We start from the raw sequence: 13,804 nt of genomic DNA, 5'->3' as shown, positions 1-13,804 counted from the left end.
GGGGGCCTGCAACCTGGTTTCACTGGGAGGCGCAGCTCTCCTACCTTCTGAATCACAGGTGACGTTGGTCTCTTCTGAAGCCTGATTGCCTTCTCCTGTGTGGCCTGATTTCTCTGTGACCCACAAACCTTTGACCATCTGGCACAATTCCTGATTTCTTTGTTTCTGGCTTGATGCCTGCTTTTGCTTTGGTCTTGCTCCGAATGACCCACAGTCTTGCTTCCCCACGGCCTGAAGCCTTACTCTCATGTGGTCAGCTGCCTGATTTCACTCAGTCCTCTGTCTGCTTTCATTCTGGCCTGTGACCTATATAAACTGACCATCGGGTAGAATATTCAGGTGGAGCATTCAGATGTTGCCAGCTTGGTCAGCTTGGTGCTGACCGGCCACGGTTGCCAACACTCCAATTCCCTGATGTCTAAGACCAGGTATAGCCAAGGAAAAACCCTCTTCCAATTCTAGTGCAGATCGAGCATTTTCAGAAGGAATGAGGACTAGAGAACACCCCACCCGCAAATGCTTAGACATGTAAGGGTTAACGGAAGATGGTCCTCTGATCCAAATTTAGCAAATGACTGTCTGGCCAGCATTCGATTGTCTGGCACTGTTGCAGGAAGAAGCTGCCTTTCGCTGTCTGTGCACCGTGCACCGCTGTCTGTGCACCATGCACCGAGAGAGCACTCTCTGCCTCACTGCAGCCTTCTCTTGTCAGTCGTTGGGGTCTGAGACAGAGACCCTGCTCCCTCCTCTGGCCTCTCTCCTAGTGGCCCAGGACACAAAGTGGACCTGAGGTCCAGCTCCAGCACTGAGGTCCAGGCTGTGTGATTAGGACAGTTTCTGCCCTGCTCTGTGCTGTGGCTTCCTCGTCTGTGCCCAGTATTAAGATTTTTGCAGTTCTTTCCAGAGAGGGGTTGGGGTCAATTGGTCAGTGACTCAGGGAGCCAGGAGAGGCTGCTCAGAGGAGCCCAGCTTCCTTACCAAGTCATTGTGTTGTACCTCTTGCAAGGGGCTCCTTGAGAAGGGCTTGGGCCCACACAGCCTGGTGGTACATGTGCATTTCAGTGAGACACAAGGCAAAGATTCCCATGACCCCGTGTAGCTGAGATGAAATAAGGGGTCATCCCACGTGGAAAGAAGCCAGTGGCAGCCACCCATCACTCCAGGTGTAAAAGCTTAATGACAACTCCAGTCACATCTCCAGGTAGACTGACAGCTGCCATCCCCCGTTACCCAGGGAATTCTGTTACCTGACTTTCCTGTCCTCTCCTTGTCCTTTTTCACGTAGCACAAAGGAGCTGGGTTGGAATTTTCAAAAGGAAACTTATTGAGACATTAAAGGAAAATAAAAGGAAATATAAAAGCACAGAGGCAGAAAAAAAAAAAGGACGGATTTATGCTCCTGTCACATGAGTGTCTGGTCCTCAGCTTCCTGGGGACCCTGGTTCTCCAGGAACACAGACTCCCTACCCCCTGCCCTGTTATCGAACTTGTTACTCAGACTGCTCACTTGAGAGAGTTGGGGGCTGCTAGAGTGCTTCTGGCAGGATTCTCCATGCACTTTGAAGGGGGCTTCTGCCATTTTAGGGTGGGGCGGACTCCACACCAGCGCTGCAGTGGCTTCAGCTTGGCCATGACGGCCCTCCCTGTCCAGCTCCCATATCCTCCCCGGCATCAGAAGAACCAGCAGGCCCCTCCTTACTCCTGTTCTGGCTGCAGCCCCCATATATTTGCTCTTGCTCAGCTTCGCTCTGCCTCTTTCTCTTGCCCTGATATCTTGCTGGAAGTTAAGGCCAATACTGTGCTTCCATTAGTTTGGCTCACTCATCTGTCCTAGCCAAGCACTTGAGCTCTATGTAGACATTGCAGCCTCTGCTGACTGAGTTCTTTTGGCCTCTGGAGCCTAATTTAGCCTAACCCAGGGCCAGCTTTGTAGGCATGTGACCTATGCTATAAGGGCCCATGCTTGGTTTATAATGCTCTGCTTGAAATGCTCTCTTGAAATTCTTAATTTTTTAACAAGGGGAGAAATCTTCATTTTGCAATGGGCTCCGCATTTTATATAGCTGGTTCTGTCCCAACCGTCCCCTCTCAACTCCTCCAGGACTAAATCTGGGTCTGGAAAATCCAACTACTTTCTGGTCCTTGTGTCTAGACTTGGACTTGTCTGGGACTCATTTGCAGAGTCGGCCCAAGTTAGGTAGATTGCATGATCAGAAAATCAGGGTTCTAACTGAGCCTAAAAGGGGACCTAGTCCCTTCTACCTGAGAGTTGCAGTGTTGTCACTTCCTAAAGGTTTACAAAACTGGCATGCCCTGAACCAGTCAGGTGACACACACAGTGGAGGAGAGTTGTTCTTTCCTACATGGCAGAGCGAGGGCTGGGTGGGATAGTGGATGTCTCTGGGGTGATGTTAGTCTAGTGTGGGAGTGAGATGCAGTGTAATCCAGTGCCTGAAGTCAGACATGAGTAGATCTTGCTTTGTCACAGAATAGTTGTATGACCTTGGACAAGTTACTTAATCTTTCTGAGCCTTTTTTTTTTTTTTTTGTAAATGACAAAGCCAGTTTCTTAGTTAAGGCAGCCAATTAGTTAGGGTAGCTGCTCTAACACATTCGATAATGGTTCGAAAGTTATGGACACTTCTTTCTCATGGGTCAATATTGGGGGAGTTAGTGGAATTGCTCTCCTCCATGCAGTCATTCAGGGACCCAGGCTAATGGAGGTTTTGCCTTCTTTAGTATGTGCCTTCCCAGATCACCCACAGGATCACTGTGTTTCAACCAACAGGAAGGGGAAAAGAGCTTACATGGGAGGTTTGCAGTGGGCCAGGCCTGGAAACAGCATGTACCCCTTCCACTCATATTCCATTGGCTAGACCTCAGTTTGAATGGCCACTTCAAACTGCAAGGGCAGCTGTAAAATGTAGTCTAGTGTCTGAGCCGCTGTTTGTCTATGTGTAAACTGGAGGTAATGATGGTCCCACTCAGGATTTATTGTGAGGATTAAATAAGGTAATGAAAGTGAAAGGCTGCATGTGGCACCTGGCATACAGTAAATGCTTAGGACATGATAGCTCTTTAACTGGTAGTGCTGAGTCATAGGATTTTATCCTTGGCTCCAACATGGTCTTTTTACCTGCTAGTTGGATAAAGATGTATAAGGCATGCTGGTAAGATTTGCTGATGACACAGAGCTTTGAGGGTGAGCAAATCTGTTGGATGGTAGAACTGAGACTCAGAAGTTGTTCCCACCTGGATAGTTGAGCTGAAATCCAACAGATGGGATTTGACAGGAATGTATGTAAAGTCCTGCATATGGGTCAGAGATGTCAGTGACTCCAGTATAGAATTAAGATGAACTACCAGGGCATCAGTTCCTTCTTTCACTTATTCATTTATTCCACAATTATTTACCAGACCTCTGTTCTTCTCCAGGCACCATGCCAGGTGCTCAGCATCGGAGACAAATCCTGAAGACATGGTTCCTGCCTGCCTGTCATTGCACAGCCCTGCAATCAGGAGCTCCAGAGGCTTGGGCGGGGGGGCAGGAAGCAGACCCCTAACTCCAAGTGTAGGGAATGGGGGAGAGGTTCTCATTGAGACCTGAGGACGAGTGGAAATTAGTCACACATGTGCACACACACATGCGTGTGTGTGTGTGTGTGTGTGTGTGTGTGTGTGTGAATGGAGTATTCTGGGCAGAGAAAATGGCATTTAAAAGGCCCAGAGAAGGCAGCACACAGAGAAATTTTGGATGATTCTAAACAGAAGCAAGCCAGGTGAGAACAGGGGTGGTGGCTGAGGGACAATATGAGTAGTCCCCAGGCCCTGACCCCTTGCCACCCCTTTCCCATCTGCATTGGCTCATTTAATCCACAGTGGCCCCAGGAGGGAGGAACTCTTGCCACCCCAATATTTTAGACGAAGAGGTTGAGGCCTGGAGATAGTAGGTAACTTATCCAAGATCTCTCTGCTGGGATGGGCGGAGCTGGGATTGGAATTTGGATTTGTCTGAGTCTGGAACCAAATTTTCAACTACTGCCCTCATGCCCTTCTTGGCTGCATTGAAGAGTTTGGATTTTAGCCTCAGAATGTTGGGATCCATTTAGGGTTCAACACGGTGTGGCGACTTGGTCTGATTTACCTTAGAAAGATGTGGGGTTTTAAATGACATGAGCTCAGCATAAGCCAGCTGAAAATCAAAAGCAGTTTTGTCCTCAAAGAAAGAGGCCAAGTGTCTGGATCATTTGAGAAAAGGTAGATGGACATGGCAGTATCACCCTGCAAGAAAAGAGACCCCTTAGACGCGCATGCAGCTGCCTCCAGCTCTCTGAAAGGCTGCCAAGTTGTCTGCTGCTGCTTAGCAGAATGAGAATCAGAGGATGCAAGTTATAGGCAGAGAGGTTTGGGCTGATGTGGCTAAACAGCAGAACTTCAAAGGGAGGGACCCTGCGCCCCTGTTAGGGAGCTCTTCCAAAGTCTCATCTCTGAGGTTTGGCATTTCTGATTTCACCTGGGCATGTGGCCTGGTAAATGGCTTTTAATTTTTATCTGACTGGTGACCTGATTTCTCTCCAGCTGCCCAATTTCAGGGGGGCTGGGCTGGGGCCAGAGAGGGCTGAGGGGGTCTCTCTGTGGCTGCAGTGACCTGGAGAAGTCAGTGGAGAAGATCCAGAGGGATGTGTCCCATAACCACAGGCTGGTGCCGGGGCCTGAGCTGGAGGAGAAAGCGCTGGTGTTGAAGCAGCTTGGGGAGACGCTGACTGAGCTCAAGGGTGAGCCTGGGGGCCAGTGAGTGTGGCATGTGGTCCAGGTGGGAATCCCTGCTGCACCCCTGTTCCCACCCCCAGGCCCTGCCCTCTCTGCTGCCCATCCTTGGAGGGTGAAGGTCCTCCAAGCTTCACCCTCCCCAGCTCACTCCTTCTGGTCTCCTCAGCTCACTTCCCAGCGCTACAGAGCAAGATGCGGGTAGTGCTTCGTGTGGAGGTGGAGGCAGTGAAGTTCCTGAAGGAGGAGCCACAGCGCCTGGATGGGCTACTCAAACGCTGCCGCGGGGTCACAGACACGCTGGCTCAGATCCGAAGGTCATTCTATCCCTGACCTCTTATCTCTGACCTCTGATTCCCGTGGGGTTCCACACGGCCCAGATCAACACATCTGACTCCCCCAAAGGTCACTCATGTGCCAACTGCAGCTGTACCTCACTTCTGACCTGTGCCCTCTTCCCATGTTGTAGGCTTGGCTGCCCCTTATGCTAGATGCAGTCACTTCTCCTCAGGCCCTTCGCTCTGTCTTGCAAGATCCCAGAGCCCTCTTTATACCCCACCTCCCTCTGGCCAGGCTTCCCTTTCATGGGGGTCACCATGCTGCTGGTCTCACAGCTGCTCCTAATTCTCCCAACCGCAGGCAAGTGGACGAGGGGGGGTGGCCACCGCCCAACAACCTCCTGAATCAGTCCCCCAAGAAGGTGACAGCCGAGACTGACTTCAATAAGAGCTTGGACTTCGAAATGCCACCCCCCAGCCCTCCGCTGAACCTCCATGAGCTGAGTGGGCCAGCCGAGGGAGCTCCTGTTACCCCCAAGGGGGGCAACCCCACCAAAGGCCTGGAAACTCCTGGCAGCAAGAGAAGCGTGGACAAGGCTGTGTCTGTTGAGGTGCTGGGCCTGGGATTGAAGGGCACAAGCGAGGCTCAGGGGTTCTTCCCACCGTCCTAGGCTGGGAAGTGCTGACACTGCATGGGCACTTTTCCTGGGGGAGGAGGAAGTCTGAGAAGCATGCTGAGGGTGACATTCGTCCTGCTAGATAGGAAAGCATATTATAAAGCTATAATAATTAAGGCAGCGTTACGTTAGCACAAGAATAGACTATGTGGTCAATGAACCAGAAGAGAATGTCCAAAAACAGGTCTAAGTATATCAGGAGAGTAGTTTATAAAGAAGGTGGCATTCCAGACTCCTGGGGAAAGCACGTCATAGTCAAAGAGAAGTCCAAGCATCCTCCGGGGGCCTTGCATGCGTGGCTGGGGGAAGGGGCTGGGGCCCCAAAGGTCCAGGGGCAGGGCAGCCACTTTAGTCCTGACTCTCGTCCCTTCCTCTCTAGGCTGCCGAGCGAGACTGGGAGGAGAAGCGGGCAGCCCTGACTCAGTACAGTGCCAAGGACATCAACCGGCTGCTGGAGGAGACACAGGCGGAGCTGCTGAAGGCCATTCCTGACCTGGACTGTGCGAGCAAGGCCCACCCAGGCCCGGCCCCCACCCCTGACCACAAGCCCCCCAAGGTCCCCCATGGCCAGAAGGCAGCCCCCCGAACGGAGCCCAGTGGGAGGAGGGGCTCAGGTACGGGGGCAGGTAGGGGGCGGGTGAAGAGCCCAGAGGAGGGGAGCCCCATCTTCAGGAGCTCTCAGGTTGATGGGGTCAGCACATGGGAGTGAGAATCTTTGTGGTCAGGCTGCTGGAGAAGGGATGTGCTGGGACATCAGCAGCACGACCCTCAGCCACCACAGGGAGCCCCAACGGCTGGGTTAGAGCTGGACTCTATCCAGGGCTGTTCCCACGGCTCTGCTGCTAAGAGGACCACGCAGGGAGGATGAGCAAGTCCAGGCAGAGCGTCCTCTGCCTGTACCTTCTACCCTAGCATGTGTCCTGAATCAGGCGGTGCTCAGACAAGGGGCAGCGCTGATCGATGTGGACTTGCTTCCTGTGCTCCCCAAGCCTGTGAGCTCACAAGGGAGGCAGAAATCTGAACCAGAAATGGCAGTCGTCCTCCATTCCTTTATTCATTCATGCCACATATATTTGTTTAAGCACCTACTGTGTACTAGGTGCTGGAGATAAGGCATAGTTTGCTTTCAAGGAGCTTAAAATATAGTGGAGGAATAATACTAACATGAATGTTTTATCAGGTACTTAACTTTGTGAGAACTGCCCCAAATGCTTTCTGTGTATTAATCCTTATAATTTCGTAACAACTCCAGGAGGCAGATACTGTAGCTATTCCCATTCTATAGATGAGGACACTAAGCTCAATTTGGTTATGTAATCGGTACCAGGCCATAGCTAGCGTGTAAACCAGAAATAGGATGAGGTGCTAAATGCAGCTGGGAGGTGAGCTCTGGTGCTGTGCAGTCCTAGGGAGGCCCTGGGAGGGTAGGAAGGGCTTCCCTTTGGAGGGCACTTTCCACTGGAGTCTTGCAAATGAGTAGGTGCTTCCCAGGCTGGTGAGAGAGGGCGTTCCACGGAGAGGGAGCAGCATGTGCAAATGCCTGGAGGTCTGTGTTTAGTGTTGCCCCGCAGGGTCCAGGCCAGGGAGTAGCAAGAAGAGCTGAGGCTGAAAGATTGGCAGCTGTGGAGGGTGCTGGGCCAAGGGGCTTGGATGTGGTTTGGGGTAATGGGGAGCCACTGGGAGATCAAAGGCAGAGGAGTGTCAGGTTTCAGTGATTTACCGGTTGCCCTGGAAACAGCCGCCACCCCTGGAAGAATTGGGGAAGGGGGAGCCTGGTGGGCGGGGTCAGGCTCTTGGAATAGAAATTGCTCTTGATGGAGAAAGGATGAAGATCAGTGCCAGGGCAGGGGCTGAGGGGCAGGTGGAAAAGAAATGGATCAGAGCAGCACTTCTTAAACTTGAAGGTGTGCATGAAATCACCAGAAGATCTGTCAAAATGTGGCTTTTGATCCAGCAGCTCTGGGTGGGGCCTGAGCTTCTCCATTTCTAAAAAGCTCCCAGATGCTGCCCGTGCAGCTGGTGCCTGGACCACACTTTGAGTAGTAAGGGGTGTAAAGAGTGCTGCAGGAGAGGAGTGACAGGGTTTGGGGCTGGATTGCATGGGGAGGTAAGAGAGAGGAGGAGGGAGCCTGTGTCCTTTCCCCTGAACTTTCCTCTCCCCTCTTCCCCGGAGGAGGAGGCAAGGTTTATCCCCTTGGAGTCAGATGTGGCACATGGACTCCAGGGTTACAGGTGCCCTGACCCCCAGCCCCTTGGCTGCCCGCAGATGAGCTGACAGTGCCCCGATACCGCACGGAGAAGCCCTCCAAGTCGCCCCCACCGCCCCCTCCCCGCCGGAGCTTCCCCTCCTCCCATGGCCTGACCACCACACGCACCGGAGAGGTTGTGGTCACCAGCAAGAAGGACTCAGCTTTCATCAAGGTACCACACCCACCTTGCGCAGGAGATGAGGAGGTTGAGTTGGGAGAGGCCTGAGATGACCTCTAGAGACCCTCCAGGGCAGTCCCCTCTCTCAGAGGAGGTGGAAGGAAAGAAGGGGCCTGGCCAGTGCTGATGATTGGCTTGGGCTTCCACCATGGGGAGGGGCCATCTGGGAGGGGAGAGAGGAAGTGGCAGATGAGCTGGGGCAGGTGGGAGATGGTCTGGAACCCAGGGAGCCTAGGAGGTGAGCTGGTAGTGGTGGGGGGCAGAGCCTGGTCTTGACGGAGGCCCGGGCCTTGCAGAAGGCCGAGTCTGAGGAGCTGGAGGTACAGAAGCCCCAAGTGAAGCTGCGCCGGACTGTGTCCGAGGTGGCTCGCCCGGCCTCCACACCGCCCATCATGGCCTCTGCCATCAAGGACGAGGACGATGAGGACCGCATCATCGCAGAACTGGAGGTAGGTAAGGGGCGCACCTGGCCCCGGAGTCATCATCTAGGCCCTGCTCCTTTCCCCTGCCATGCTGACCCCGTGGCAGGTGGCTGAACTAGGACAGGGGGTTGGACTCGGGCTGCCCGCTGAGCACTGTCCTGGTCAGGACCTCATCCCTCTTGCCTTGATTCCTTCTCCACCGTAAAACAGGGGAGGAGTCTAACCCTCTTTGCAGGTTTGGATTTTTTGATTGTAGTCTCTGAAACCCCCCACCCAACTACCTTGAGACTCTCTGTGCTCTGAGACCACCCCCATCCTCAAATGTTCTGCAAACATTTAATGCCCTCGTACCCAAGTGCCTTGAGCCCCTCCCAAGTCACCCATTCAAGTGTCCTCAGCCCTCCTCCCTGACTGGCTGGAGACCCTGGACTTCTAGGGCCTCTGGAGGAGGAGACAAACTGGAGGGCAGAGTGGCCAGTGGCCAGTGGCCATGGTGAGGGGCCAAGGCGTAAGGCTGGGATCCCAGTGCCAGCCCAGGCCACCCCTCCCCGTGGGGGCATAAGCCATAGGCCTGTACCCCTGTTGTCCTTCCTGTGCCCCTCCTCCAAATCTGCCCCCGCCTTCTGCTCCCCAGGTGTTTGAGAGAAGCTCAGTGTCTTCCCTCCCCCCCACGCCCTGCCGCCAGCTGATTCCCACCTTGCAGTCCCCCCAGGACTTGGGGTTCCCCGGGGGCTCAGGCCCAGGCCCCACATGGAAGGTAACGGGCTGCCCCCCACTTCTCATGGCGCTCTCTCTGCCTGTGCCTGCACAGCTTCCTCTCCTCACCTCTCACGCTAACCCACTCCAACACCCTGAGCCCCGTCACTTTCACAGCCTCCCCTACACGGACTCACCCCTCCCCCATTCCAAGGGCAGGAGCATAACCCTTTCTTCTGTCCCTGAGACTCCAGCGGCTGGTATCCGGTGGCCCCTTGGGTCTGCTTTCTTTACAGGCTTGATTCTGAGTCAGCCCATGGTGTCCTGGGTATTTTGTTCCCATCTGTGGCCAGAGTTTAGGTCTGGCCCGAAGCCGGGGTTTTGTCTTGGTCCAAGATTGGAGTTTGGATCTTGCTCACTAGATGACTTTAGGTCCAACTGAAAATGTGGCTTTGTTCTGAGCCCTTGCCTAGTGCCTGCCTCCGTACCGCCTACTCTGCCGTGTCAGGCAGGCGCTCTATTTCTCCCACTAGAATCTATGCCTTGTACTGGAGGCCAGGACACCCCAGGGGGAAGGCTCATTTATAACCTCCCTTTGACCCCTGGCTCCATCTCGCCCCCTTTGGTCAGGGAACTTGGAATAGAAGAAACTCATGCCCTTCCTTGGCTCTGTGTCTGTCAGCATTGGGAAGTTCTTCCTTCACTCTAACTTTAGTCCTTGCTGCTGTCCTGCTGCACTTATTTCCTCTTTACTCTTTCTTGGGAACTTTGGGGTGGACCTGCTGTCTCTACTCCCAGAGGACTGTGCTTGGGGAGTAGGACCTAGGAGGGGGGTGGCCTGGGAAATGTCTCCCTCTGCCCAGTCACATTGGGGGAGGAGGGCCTCTGCTCTGGGAGGCCATCTCTAAGTACACATAGGCTCGCCTGTCTCATCTGGTTCTCCTTGGCTCACAGTGAGCTCCATGCTGGCCGCCACCAGTTTCTGGCCTAGCTTAAGGCCTGGTGGTGCTTTGCCTCTCTGGTCAGGGGGAGCAGACAGGCACCAGATGGGTGGACAGTGCTGTCTGCTGGGCAGAGGATGGGCACAGAGCAGTACAAGGAGCCATCTGGGGATGAGCAGTATGGAAGGGCTGCCCCCCAGGCTGGCCGTGCGCTCGGCACCCAGCCCCTGCCCCTTTCTGGCTCTAGGAGCCAATCCTGAAGGGGCCCAGTGGTCAAAGCCCCTCTGCTGGCCTTTGAAGCCAGGCTCACCCTCTGCGTCCTGAGGCACCATCGGGCAATGGAGCCAGGCAGGCATGGGTCTCCCTCTCTGCTTTCCTGGTCTGCATCCCCACCTCCAGGTAAGCAGGTGGCAGGGCTGTGGGTTGCCTTGGGAGGGGGGTTGGGGGACCCTGCTGCCCCCCACGAATCTCCCCATGGCTCCTTTTAGTGGAAAGAGCACTGGACTTGGAGTCAGACTGCCTGGGTTCAAATCCCGGCTCTGCCACTAACTAGCTGTGGGTAAGTGACCTTGGGTGAATGACCCTCCCCCCACACCCTCAATTTCCTCATGAATAAAGTGGAGCAAATGAGAGTAGTGACCATTTCGTGGGTTACACTAAGGATTAAAGGCAAAGATGTATGTAACAGAACCTGGAACAAGACTGGTGCTCAGAATTAGACGAAGGTTCACTCAATTTGGGGGGCCTCTCTGTGCTCCCACCAAAGCCAGAGCCAGGGATGCTCACACAGAACCAGGTGCTCCAGCTTTGCCCAAGCCTGTGTGCAGCAGGGACTTGGCTGAGACCCTTCCTCTGAGGCTGTGAAACCCTTGGAAGAAGCTCCAAAAGTAGGGGGTGGGGGATCCAGGAATCTCTGTCCTGAGAAGAGGATGACAGCCCCACCCTCAGAGACCAGAGACTGACACCTGGTCTCCACCCATACAGGGCTGCTGGTCTCCGTCATTTAGTTCAATTCCACAAATAGCTGAGCACTGACAGTGAGCCAGGCACTGTTCTAAGCACATGCCCACATGAGCTCGCTTAATTCTCCACCCACCTCTCGTGTTGTTATCCCATTGCACAGATGGGCAAACTCGCGGGAGGACCCGTGAGACCTAAACTCTGCTCCCAGAGTCTAGCATGGGCAATGGGAAGTCAGCATGTATCTGTGCTTCTATGTAAACTGGCATCTCTGCCAGCAAGAGGGAGACCAGAGGGTATGGTAGAGAGACCTGAGTTCTTGTCCCAGCTTTGCCTCTAATCGCTGGGTCAACTCAGGCCTCTCCCCTGCCTCAGTTTCTCCTTCTATGGGAGGAAGGGGCTAGGCTCACCCATGTCTAATCCTCCATCCCAATTTGGGGTGATATGGTTTACAGAGACCACATTCTCCCTCATCTTTCTTCTCTCCCCAGGCTGCCCCAGGCCCCAGGGCCTTCTGTGTCCCCAGGATCATCTTGACAGAGTGTGTCCCCAACCCTCCCTCCCCACCAGAGGCCCGGCTTGAAGAACCCAGTCTCAGGACGACCCCCACCCCAAGACCCCGGACCCTGGCTGGCAGTGGGAGGAGCTGGGATGGCCCCCAGGCTCTGCCAGGGGTCATGGCCGACGCTTCCCAGCCCAGGAGCAGCTTGATGCCCGAAAAAGAAGGGACACCTTTGAAGAGACTGGGGATAGAGGGCTGTATCCCAGAGGAAGAAGGAGCCAGGATCCCCTGTCCTTGTGGACCAGCCTCAGATAGGACTCAGGAGCCCTCCACTGCTGAGATGCACCCAGAGGAGACCCCCAAGGACTCTGGACACGATTCTCAACCCACCAGTGGGGAGTGCCAGGGCCAGCCTACTGCTGACCTAGACTGTGCCGTGAGGGGCACCACCACCCAGCGGATGGACAGCCTGGAGGAGACTCTCCGGGAGCTGGAAGCTACCTTGAGCCAGATGGGCACGACCCCCACCGAGAGACCCCCTGGCAGTCCCCCACCCTTGCCCCCAAGTCCCCAGGTGGCTGCCTCCTCCCCTGTCCTCCCCGTCTGCCTTCAGATCTTCAGAGCTGGAGGGAGTGGAGGACTGCAGGAACACTACATCAGCCCCTCCTCCCACTGGCCTTCTCTCAGCTCTTGCCACCTTTCTGGGAGCCTAGTGCCCGGCGGGGTTGACAGGCAGAGCCCAGGGAGGCTGGGAAGCTGGCCTCCTCAGGGATCAGCCCATCTAGCCCTGGCAGGGACCAGGGCCTCTCCCTTCTGCTCTGTATCTATAAACCAACAAATAAAGTTCTCTCCCCTTTTTCCATCCCCATGTCCCCTCCCGCTCTCTTGTCTGACTTTTTCTGTCTCTGTCGTTTCTCTGCCTTTGCCTCTGGAGCTCCAGAGCCCTTCTGGGCAGGTCTAGTACCTGGGGTGGTTCAAGGGGGCCAGACTTCTCCATCTATAGGGAGACTTCACTCCCATCCTCATGTTCGGAGAAAGATGTGGGCCTGGGGCTGTCAATCCTGCTCTGTCTGCCATTATAGAGAATACCCCCCCTCCCCCGCCAGTCTCAGGCATGCTCTCCTGGGCTCAGGATGGTGCCCTTTGCTGGGAGTGGGGGTGGTGCTAGGGACCCTCACTTTACAAGTGGCTCCCCCAGGAGGCACCACCTGCCTCTGGGCTACTCAAAGAAACCACCAATGCATTCTCACTAGGGAGTGGAGTGATTGGGAACTTCGCTGGTGGCCCTGTCACCTCTCCTGCAGGGACACCTTAAATCTGGCCTTAGAGAGTGGGCCTGAGTCCTGGACTGGGCGGGCTACAGAGCTGGGATGGGGGGTGTGTCTCCAGATCCCAAAGGGCCCACTGAAGATCCCACCCAGTGTCTAAGGTTCCTGTATGACCCCCCTCCAACCCCAACCCTTTCTCTCTTCCTGCAGAGTGGTGGTGGCAGTGTGCCACCCATGAAGGTGGTGACTCCAGGAGCCTCCAGGCTGAAGGCAGCCCAGAGCCAGGCAGGCAGCCCCGACAAAGGCAAGCACGGCAAGCAGAGGGCCGAGTACATGAGGATCCAGGCCCAGCAGCAGGTAAGGCGGGCACCGTGGGACTGGGACCTGGGCCCCATTCAGGCCCTGCCCCCTGCAGTGCTATGTGCTCCAGTTGTGTGCTGGGTGTCTACTGCCATTGTTCCTATGACTACCTTCCCACTGGCTGTCCAGAGAGGTCCTCTCCATCAGGACTGCTCCATCAGTCCCTTGAGGCATCTCCTCCCTCCTCTCCCCGATCCCAGTGCTCTGGATCTGGTTTAGGATTTAGGTTCTCAGCCAGGCCCCTCCCCTAATGCAGGGCCTTCTCCCTAGCTGCTCCTGCGGGCGGGGGAGTGAGTGGACTCCTGTCCCCACCAGCGCCAAAGCCTAGGTCCCTTCTAAGACCTGGCCTGCCCTGGGTTATGGGAGGGGGACTTATATGCCCCCTCCTCTGCTGCTTCCTTCTTTCTGCTCTCAGTCCTGCCTGCTCTTTGGGTCACCCACTCTGATCTCAGCTTCCCTCTTAGCTCCTAGACTATCTCCCAGCTGAGGTAGAAACCAACTTGCAT

The 13,804-nt window shown here is 55.0% G+C and overlaps 1 protein-coding gene across 20 annotated transcripts in view; it reads left to right on the top strand.

Annotated features, from left to right (window-relative positions):
• Nucleotides 1-13,804, top strand: part of SRCIN1 (SRC kinase signaling inhibitor 1) — a 69,865-nt gene that overhangs the window by 46,285 nt on the left and 9,776 nt on the right. For 7 of the 20 annotated variants that reach the window (XM_033089807.1, XM_033089808.1, XM_033089814.1 and 4 more), the window contains 8 exons: nt 4,645-4,775; nt 4,937-5,084; nt 5,407-5,656; nt 6,102-6,336; nt 7,989-8,143; nt 8,446-8,598; nt 9,206-9,328; nt 11,660-13,082. In XM_033089807.1, the coding sequence (XP_032945698.1) occupies nt 4,645-4,775; nt 4,937-5,084; nt 5,407-5,656; nt 6,102-6,336; nt 7,989-8,143; nt 8,446-8,598; nt 9,206-9,328; nt 11,660-12,631 (2,167 nt within the window). In that variant the 3' untranslated portion in view covers nt 12,632-13,082. Of the gene's footprint in view, nt 1-4,644; nt 4,776-4,936; nt 5,085-5,406; nt 5,657-6,101; nt 6,337-7,988; nt 8,144-8,445; nt 8,599-9,205; nt 9,329-10,455; nt 10,608-11,659; nt 13,085-13,148; nt 13,296-13,804 lie in introns of those variants that run through there. The other 13 variants (XM_033089817.1, XM_033089825.1, XM_033089822.1 and 10 more) reach the window with 7 other exon arrangements.

This window comes from Rhinolophus ferrumequinum, chromosome 21, assembly GCF_004115265.2.
Source record: "Rhinolophus ferrumequinum isolate MPI-CBG mRhiFer1 chromosome 21, mRhiFer1_v1.p, whole genome shotgun sequence".
Taxonomy (NCBI): Eukaryota; Metazoa; Chordata; class Mammalia; order Chiroptera; family Rhinolophidae; genus Rhinolophus; species Rhinolophus ferrumequinum.
The sequence above is the reverse complement of the archived record's forward strand: the minus strand, read 5'-3'. Positions and strand labels throughout refer to the sequence as shown.